Here is a 9,283-nt window from a genome sequence, read left to right on the forward strand (position 1 = left end):
GTTCTGATTTTTTATGAAAACCACGGTATTAGGCGATGCGCGGAATTAGGGCAGGTCACGGTACCTATTTTCATAAAAAAAAACTCAGCTGTGATGCATTCCTTTGAATTAACAAATGAGTTTTCTCACGCGGGATCGATTATTGAGAATTGTGAATGATTTTACCAACACTGCTCCCGACTAAATGGATGTGATAATCACAAAAACGGATGGCAAAAGAGCAAACAAAACATGTAACGGTAAAAGTAGTTTTCACAATTTGAATACTTGCTCGAGTGCCAAGCAGACAGTCAGTAGTGACGCCATTCAAACTGAGTTCCTATATGTTTTATTTCACCAAAGGATGATCGTCCATCCTGACAGTTTCCGAGAGAGAGGTGAACCCGACAGAATAACGATGCGCAATTCGGAAACAGAACAGCTTCAAAGGTACTTGAGACTATCGCAGTGCGGTTTATACTCCATGTGCGTCGAAGGGGACAGATTCAGAATTCTTCGTAACGTGTCCCGAATTCGATTAGTACTAGTTGTGTCGGTGGCAGTCCGGTTCCAAATCGAGAGCAAATCCTCCGGGAACTGTGTCGATAGTACCACGCCACATATCTCTGGTCCGACCAGAAACTGTTCCCCGAGCATCGCCATGCACACATTTTCCCACGCGCGGTCCACTTTGTTCTTTCTTAACCGAATAACCCATTTACCACCGCGCACATTACCTGGGTCTTCCCACATCGGTTTTATGCCACTCTGTAAATGCAGAAGAGAAAAGGTAACATTGTAATGAACTGCTTTTGGTATTGGATAATAATGTGCTTTTTTCGCCTTTTTGCCTTTCTCGTATACAAAGTATACGTGAAGACTTATGGGCTCAAAAGTTATGGTCAAAATACTATTTTTATAACACACGAGAAAGCTTGCGAGAAAGGCCACCGTGGATTAATCTGGGTTTTTACAACTAGTACCGAAAAGAGATATTCACCCATATTCTTGTTTACGTACGAACGCGCTTTCGAACGAAAGTTGAAGCGCATTCTCGTTTACGCCAGCAAAATCAAATGAAGAAACGGTTCAAACGAATCGCATTCGTTCGAAAGTATCGTTCGTCCGTGAACAAGAATAAGGGTGATTACCTCACTCTATGACTGATCTTCTTATGATGCATCTTTTTATACAGCAATTCACATTAGCATTGTTCCGGTGTACATCGTAGATTGGACACTAGTGATAATCATGTTTTACTTTTGAGATCCTTATCTAGAATGCTATCAGAAATCAAGAAGGGGAGTGGTCCTTGATTCCAGTCTTGAACAAAAATAACAAAAGCATGAGGATTACTACTCCTGGCCACGCCCATCTTCACCGTAACTAGGAAGAGGAAGGAAATGTTGATGTATTACTTACTTAACGAGAGGCCACCGACTTAGCGACACCTTCATAAGTAGCACGGAGTTGGATAATGAGGTGGTATTCGTTGGGTCAGGATTTGCCTGCAGCTGGCAATGTAACCGTGGTAGATCTTACCCCGTAACACACCACGTAAAGGTGTCTACCCAGTGTTACGGGTTGGCATCTTTTCATACAGAAATTCACAACCCATTTTCTTACAAGTTACATTTAACAAGCAACACACTGACTGATTTTTATCCTCGATTCAGTTTGAATTTCTGCTAGTGCGTCGAACACATGCTGCATCTCGGTTTCAAAATTTGTTCCCATCAGAAAACGATCAATATACACCTTTTCCAATCGGCCGTAAACGAAATTTAATTCCGACTTCTGGAAGCAAAATGGAAGTGGAAAAGTAAAAATCGATATTCATGTTTAAAGTAGTGTAAAACCAGTTTTTATGCAATCAATCACTTCTTCTTCTTCTTCTTATTGGCATTACATCCCCACACTGGGTGACAGAGCCGCCTCGCAGCTTAGTGTTCATTAAGCACTTCCACAGTTATTAACTGCGAGGTTTCTAAGCCAAGTTACCATTTTTGCATTCGTATATCATGAGGCTAACACGATGATACTTTTATGCCCAGGGAAGTCGAGACAATTTCCAATCCTAAAATTGCCTAGACCGGCACCAGGAATCGAACCCAGCCACCCTCAGCATGGTCTTGCTTTGTAGCCGCGCGTCTTACCGCACGGCTAAGGAGGGCCCCTAACCCAAAAAAAAACAAGGCCCAATCAATCACAATTAAAAACAGTCCATTTTGTACTAATTGTGCGTTAATTCTAACCATCTTGGTCGCTTGAAATTTATATAGGTAAATAGATTTGGAAATTGTAGGCTGCAGAGACTATGTTCAAGGGCTTGACGATCCCTTCCCAGACCATCTGCGAGTTGTGGTGGGGTTTGACAGTGGGCTCTGTTAAACTTCTATAAAAAGCTGCATGTATCCGTAAGCAGCCTCCGCCAAAGCGACAGTGTGCCGCTAAAGCACACAAGCCCAAGTCTTGGTATTAGGTGGGACGCTAAACAGACCTGACACGATGGCCCTCCGACGAGACAGGAGGTTTGCGCAGGCCCAATAAGCCGCCTTTAAAAATACCATTACGAACAACATAGAAGATAATACGACTTGATACAATCAGCAACGACCTAGGCGACGAATAAAGTATCACGATTGGAAGCTTGAAACATGGAACTGCAAGTCGCTAGACTTCGCAGGTTGCGACAGGATAATTTGAATTACATCCCCGCAATTTCGACGTCGTAGCGCTGCGGGAAATCTGCTGGACAGGATAGAAAGTGTGGAAAAGCGGGCATCGAGCGGCTACCTTCTACCAAAGCTGTGGCACCACCAACGATTTGGGAACTGGCTTCATAGTTTTGGGAAATATGCGCCAACGCGGGCTTGGGTGGCAACCAATCAACTCAATTAAGGATGTGCAAGCTGAGGATAAGAGGCCGTTTCTTCAACAATAGCATCATTAACGTCACGCATACCGAACGACAACGGCAACGATGCATAAACTTTGCAGCCTCAGCGGAATGGTAGTCCGAAGCACTTTCTTCCCCCGCAAGAATATCCACAAGGCGACATGGAAATCACTTAATCAAGAAACGAAAACCCAAATCGACCACGTTCTTATCGCCAGTAAATTCTTCTCCGATATCACAAACGTCCGCACTTACTCCAGTGCGAATATTGAATCCGACCACTACCTCGTTGCAGTATGTCTGTGCTCAAAGCTCTCGACGGTGTACAACACGCGTCGGAGTCGTCCGCCGCGGCTAAACATTGGGCGGCTACAAGACGGTAGACTAGCCCAAGACTACACGCAGCAGCTGGAAGTGGCACTCACAATGGATAAGCAACTAGGCGCAGCGTCTATTGAAGATGACTGGAGAGTTGCATCAGCTGCTGGGAGAACCATCCATCGTTCAAACCGCGAAATCAGAAGATTGCGGTGGGCCGAGCACGTAGCCAGAATGTCGGACCGTAATCCAGTAAAAATGGTTTGACAACGATCCGACGGGAACAAAAAGATGAAGTGCACAACGAGCAAGGTGGATCGATCAGGTGGAGGACGATTTGTGGACCCTCCGCTCCGCAGACTACGTGGTTGGCGACGTGCAGTCATGAATCAAGCTGGAGATAGACGGTTCCCCCTGATCAGAGAAACGACTGGTATGGCGACGAATGTGAGCAGTTAGTGGAAGAGAAGAATGCAGCATGGGCGAGATTGCTGCAACACCGCACGAGGGCGAACGAGGCACGATACAAACGGGCGCGGAACAGACAAAACTCGATTTTTTGGAGGAAAAAGCGCCAGCAGGAAAATCGAGACCGTGAAGAGACAGAGGAACTGTACCGCGCTAATAACGCACGAAAGTTCTATGAGAAGTTAAACCGTTCACGTAAGGGCCACGTGCCACAGCCCGATATGTGTAAGGACATAAACGGGAACCTTCTTACGAACGAGCGGTGGCGGCAGCACTAAGAAGAGTACCTGAATGGCGATATGGCAGACATCGGTGGCGGTATGACATGGACATGCGACTTCCAGCTCGGAATCTCAAGGAAATCCAGGAGGAGATTGGCCGGCTGAAGAACAACAAAGCCCCTGGGGTTGACTAACCAGCAGGAGAGCTATTTAAACACGGTGGTGAGGCACTGGCTAGAGCGCTGCATTGGGTGATTACCAAGGTTTGGGAGGAGGAAGTTTTGCCTCAGGAGTGGATGGAAGGTGTCGTGTGTCCCATCTTCAAAAAGGGCGATAAGTTGAATTGTAGCAACTACCGCGCAATCACATTGCTGAACGCCGCCTACAAGGTACTCTCCCAAATTTTATGCTGTCGACTAGCACCAATTGCAAGGGAGTTCGTGTGGCAGTACCACGCGGATTTTATGGGCGAACGCTCCACCACGGTCAAGGTGTTCGCCATTCGCCAAGTAATGCAGAAATGCCACGAATACAACGTGCCCACACATCATCTATTCATCGACTTCAAAGCCGCATATGATACAATCGATCGGGACCAGCTATGGCAGCTAATGCACGAACACGAGTTTCCGGATAAAGTGATACGGTTGATCAAGGCGACGATGGATCGGGTGATGTGCGTAGTTCGAGTTTCAGGGGCATTCTCGAGTCCCTTAGAAACCCGCAGAGGGTTACGGCAAGGTGATGGTCTTTCGTGTCTACTATCCAACATCGCTTTGGAAGGGGTAATACGAAGAGCAGGGATTAACACGAGTGGTACAATTTTCAATAAGTCCGTCCAGCTATTTGGCTTCGCCGACGACATAGAAATTATGGCACGTAACTTTGAGAAGATGGAGGAAGCCAACATCAGACTGAAGAGGGAAGCCAAGCGGATCGGACTAGTCATCAACAACGACGAAGACGAAGTACATGATAGGAAGAGGTTTAAGAGAAAACAATGTGAGCCATTCACCGCGAGTTGGCATCGGTGGTGACGAAATCTAGGGGGTAGAAAAATTTGTGTACTTGGGCTCACTGGTGACTGCCGAAAATGACACCAGCAGAGAAATTCAGAGACTCATAGTGGGTGGAAATCGTACATACTTTGGACTCCGCAAGATGCTCCGATCGAATAGAGTTCGCCGCCGTACCAAACTGACAATCTACAAAACGCTTATTAGACCGGTAGTCCTCTACGGACACGAGACCTGGACGATGCTCGTGGAAAATCAACGCGCACTCGGAGTTTTCGAAAGGAAAGTGCTGCGTACCATCTATGGTGGGGTGCAGATGGCGGACGGTACGTGGAGGAGGCGAATAAACCACGAGTCGCATCAGCTGTAGGAAGAACCATCCATCGTTCACACCGCGAAAATCGGACGACTGCGGTGGGCCGGGCACGTAGCCAGAGTGTCGGACAATAACCCGGTGACAACGTCGGACAATAACTCGGTGGTTCTCGACAACGATCCGACGGGCACAAGAAAGCGAAGAGCGCAGCGGGCAAGGTGGATCGATCAGGTGGAAGATGACTTGCGGATCCTCCGTAGACTGCGTGGTTGGTGACGTGTAGCCATGGACCGAGCCGAATAGAGAAGATTCTTATATACCGCACAGGCCACTTCGGCCTTAGTCTGAATAAATAAAAATAATAATTGTAGATGGTCAGCGAACTGTTGGACCACCACGCAGAAACTGATGAAACTCGCCAACCGGTCCACTTTCGGAGGCGCGGCGTTGCGCACTTTTGCAGGCAGCATGGTCAACAGACGCTCAGGTCTCCCATACAGCATCTGCAGCGTCTCTATTATTTTCGGGACTGATTTCGGCAGTAGCAACCTACTCCTGACCGCTTCCAGCGTCCACCTTTCAGGCACTCCTGTAGCCGAGCCAAATTTTCCACGTCGGAAAAGCCGCACGCCTTTGTCGACGTCTCGTAACTACTGACGAACATCGGCCATTCTTCCAACTTGCCAGAAAAAGTTGGCAACTTCCTGGACAGGAACTGCCGAGCGGACATCTGCGCCTTTGTCGGTTCTTGTTGCCGACCTTGCCTGACTCCTCTTTGCTTTTAACTAATTGAAACAGATTTTACGACCGTGATTTTTGGTGAATGATTGTTTTTATCGGCTTTATCGGCTAATAACAAAAAAAATGAGGTTCTTTCCAATAAGATCGAAATCGGGTGATTGGAAGAACACGTCACGATATGGACATACCTCCATGAGTGGTAGTGCGAATTCCGCATAAACCTGCCGATCGATAGAATTAAATGTAAAACAGAACAGCACATGGGGAGATCGTTGCCTGGATCTTTTTGCCTGTCTTGGCACGGTGGTTTCCATACCACTAACCAAGCCGTCCACAACCAGGACGTTAGGCAAGAAGATTCACGCTTCGATTGTGTGTTGTTCAATAGATGGTCTTCCTTTCTCCCTTTCACCCTCTATCGTTTCATACTTGTTCGCGCCCTAGCGAACGGCTTTCAATCTGATGATTTTCAATTATCTTTCGATTATCTACTCCCTCATACTTTGAGTAGAAATGACCGAATTTGCTTTTAACGTGACCTCTCTTGCCTTTTTTCTTTTTCGGAACTTTTCGAACTTTCCTCCTCCGTACAACCCTCTTCCTCCTCCAAAAAGCTCTCCTCCTCATTTTTTTTTTTTTTTTTTTGTGTCTTTATTAAGGAGACTTTCAGCCCGAGGCTGGCTCGTCTCCGGATCCTCTCTTCCTCCTCAATGGAACGTCCTTCTTCTTCTTCTTGGCTTCCCCCTCTGCAGCGGACCCTTCTTCTTCTACTTCCTCGGAACTCGTGTCAGATTCTGAGTCTTCTTCCACTATCTGTCACTTCTTGAAACCCTTCACCTTTTTCGGTTTGAGAACCCCTGGACGTCCGATCGGCATCGTATTCCCATCGCGCCCAATCAGAAAACTTTCCAGCAGACTTGATGGACCTCCAACCGACTTTGGTGTGAGTTTCCGAGCAACTGTCGGTGTCAAGTGTTGCTTCATCCGCTTTTCCGGTATTTTCGTTTTCCGCCTTTTTTCTCGGGTTTTTCCCAGCTTCGAATGCTCCAATTCCGTAATCTGCCTTGTGCCGCTTTTCGAACTTCCAACTCTAACACCACCGACAGCTCCTTTCATCTCCTTTTCTCCACGGCCGTTTCTGTTTTCCGCAACAGCTTCAACTGCTGTAACTTTTCTTCCATTTCCATCCGCATTTCGTCAAGTTTCCCTGTGGTGGGCTTCTTCTTCGGCAATCCTCTTCTCCATTTGTGCTTTCTCTAACTTTAGTTTCATGTCCTGTTTTTCAGCTGCTGCATCCCAAAAAATTCCTGTTGGACCTCCAGGCGCTCCCGATGCAAAATCTTCTCTCTTTCCAGTTCCCGCTTCTGCTTCTTAAAAAAAGACAGAATCACCGTCTTTGACCAGAGGTCGCACAGACTGAACATTTAACATCTAGCATGAGACAACGGACAGGACATTTACACAACACCCAATGGACAAGTGGAGAATTTCTCGCTTCACAAAAAGTTCTCTCTTTACCGGGGCGGGAATCGAACCCACACTCCACAGCACATGCATCTAGACGATTGACGTCGCTAACCACACGGCCATGAAGCCTTCTCCTTTTCGAGCTCTTTCAACTTATCTTGCAGCTCGGACAAACCGGAGTCATCACTTCCACCTCCACTGCACTTTTGACAGCACCAGGTAATGACCTTTACTTCTGCTGTGACGCCAACACAGCCGGAATGGTACCACTGCTGGCAGTGGTCACAAAAAACTATTTGGGACTCTGCATCATCCGGACGATCACAAGCCATGCAACTAAAACCTGTTTTATCAGGACTTTGCATATTGGGTTTCGTCGGGACGTTAAAAAATGTTCAAGTTTGTTCCTTTTTTGACCACCCTAATAATACCAGTTTCCAGAGCAGTGCTTCGGTTTTGCAACAGAAATGTTAGCATTTAGGCAGAAGACACTATCGAAACTATTAGGTATGTGCTTCAATTCTCTCTTCGGTGGAAATTTGCTTTATTCCACAGATGTCTCGCCTGCAAAATAGACAACATTTGAAAGAACCGCGATTTTCGCGACTGGAAGCAAATCCGAGAAACGTTTGAACTTTAATAATCAATATTTTTGTATGTTAATATTATAGAAAAGACCCTAGATAGATGGCTTAAAGACAAATCTGTAGTATGCGGAGGAGCCAGAGCGTAGAGTGGCAATCTTGCCCCACTTTCCTTAGTACATATTTCTCATGTCTCTTGAAAATTACCCTGAGGATGTTTGCTATCATTCCTTTACAAATATTTCAATTCAATTTTAACGAAATCTTAAAACTTCTTGTGACTAGAAACTATTTTTTTCTGCTTGTTGTAAGTTCAAAAGCTCGAGGCTATTCAACAGGCGGTCAAAAATATTCCGTCAAGAATTCCGAGTTACATTTGGTTTACAATAAACTTACCTTGAATAAGTGTAACTTTCTGAAAGGTTTCAAGACAGTGGGCTTCACTAAATGGCAATACAACGTCCACCATTGCTCCACACTGGCACATCGACCCACGAAGTGTAACGATTTCCCGTACTCCTAATATGTAGGAAAATCAAGTCAATTTCAAGCGATCAAACAAAAATCATCCGATTGTATCCGTACCGCAGCTCTGTGTGAACCCTTTTTCCCGAACCAAAGGCAATAGGTGTACTGCAGCTTGTGCTCGCCCGGTCCTATCTCCAGCGGTTCCAGCTTGTCGACATCGAAATCCGTACTTTCGTCGCCACTATCGTCACTGTCGCTTCCGTAGGGTTTAAGTCTGCAATGGAAGGAACGTTACTGGAGGTACGGGCAGTATCCAGGAAGTGAGCACTGATCCTGAGATAGGAAAATATAACCTAGAATGGAAGGGAACCAATGGCGACAAACTTACGCATCGTACTTGTTGGTCATTTTGTCGTAGCTTGTTGCTTTTGTTTTACAAGCAAATACACGATAGTTTTATATGCTTTTATCACAGATTTGAACGATCAATGAGACTTTTTAGAGCTGAGTATAGAAAAAACTGTATCAAACCAGTAGAAAACTTTTTTTTAGCTGATCGAATTTTCTATGCTGATGTTCACTCGGCTGCTGTTAGAAACTGATGATTTCGGTTTTCTTTTGCTTTTGTGTCACTTTTTATCTGTCATTAGTTCAAGGTATCTCATTAAAAGGTTACCACAGAATTCGTTTTTGGCCAAAAACTCAGTTCATAAATTACGTTACAGTTTATTCCGACTACAAGCTTTATCACTTGATAAAAGTATCTTGATGTCAACGCTCTCACATTTAATTTTCATTTAATATGA

The 9,283-nt window shown here is 45.7% G+C and overlaps 1 protein-coding gene across 1 annotated transcript; it reads right to left on the bottom strand.

Moving 5' to 3' along the window:
* Positions 1 to 234: 234 nt before the first annotated feature.
* LOC134204899 (eukaryotic translation initiation factor 4E type 2) lies at positions 235 to 9,102 on the bottom strand. The gene is made up of 4 exons (XM_062679696.1): positions 8,866 to 9,102; positions 8,595 to 8,751; positions 8,406 to 8,528; positions 235 to 747 (listed from the first exon to the last, which is right to left on the bottom strand). The coding sequence occupies exons 1-4, from the start codon at positions 8,883 to 8,885 to the stop codon at positions 424 to 426; spliced, it is 624 nt and encodes a 207-aa protein (XP_062535680.1). The 5' UTR covers positions 8,886 to 9,102; the 3' UTR covers positions 235 to 423.
* Between the last annotated feature and the right edge of the window lie 181 nt (positions 9,103 to 9,283).

The sequence above is a fragment of the Armigeres subalbatus genome, chromosome 1 (genome assembly GCF_024139115.2).
Source record: "Armigeres subalbatus isolate Guangzhou_Male chromosome 1, GZ_Asu_2, whole genome shotgun sequence".
NCBI lineage: Eukaryota > Metazoa > Arthropoda > Insecta > Diptera > Culicidae > Armigeres > Armigeres subalbatus.

Excerpts from the sequence above, each read along its gene's own strand:
- LOC134204899 (XM_062679696.1), bottom strand. The coding sequence starts at position 8,885 with ATGACCAACAAGTACGATGC. Across the intron at positions 8,752-8,865 it reads ATGACCAACAAGTACGATGC|ACTTAAACCCTACGGAAGCG; the intron begins GTAAGTTTGTCG and ends CTTCCATTGCAG. Across the intron at positions 8,529-8,594 it reads AGGGTTCACACAGAGCTGCG|GAGTACGGGAAATCGTTACA; the intron begins GTACGGATACAA and ends CCTACATATTAG.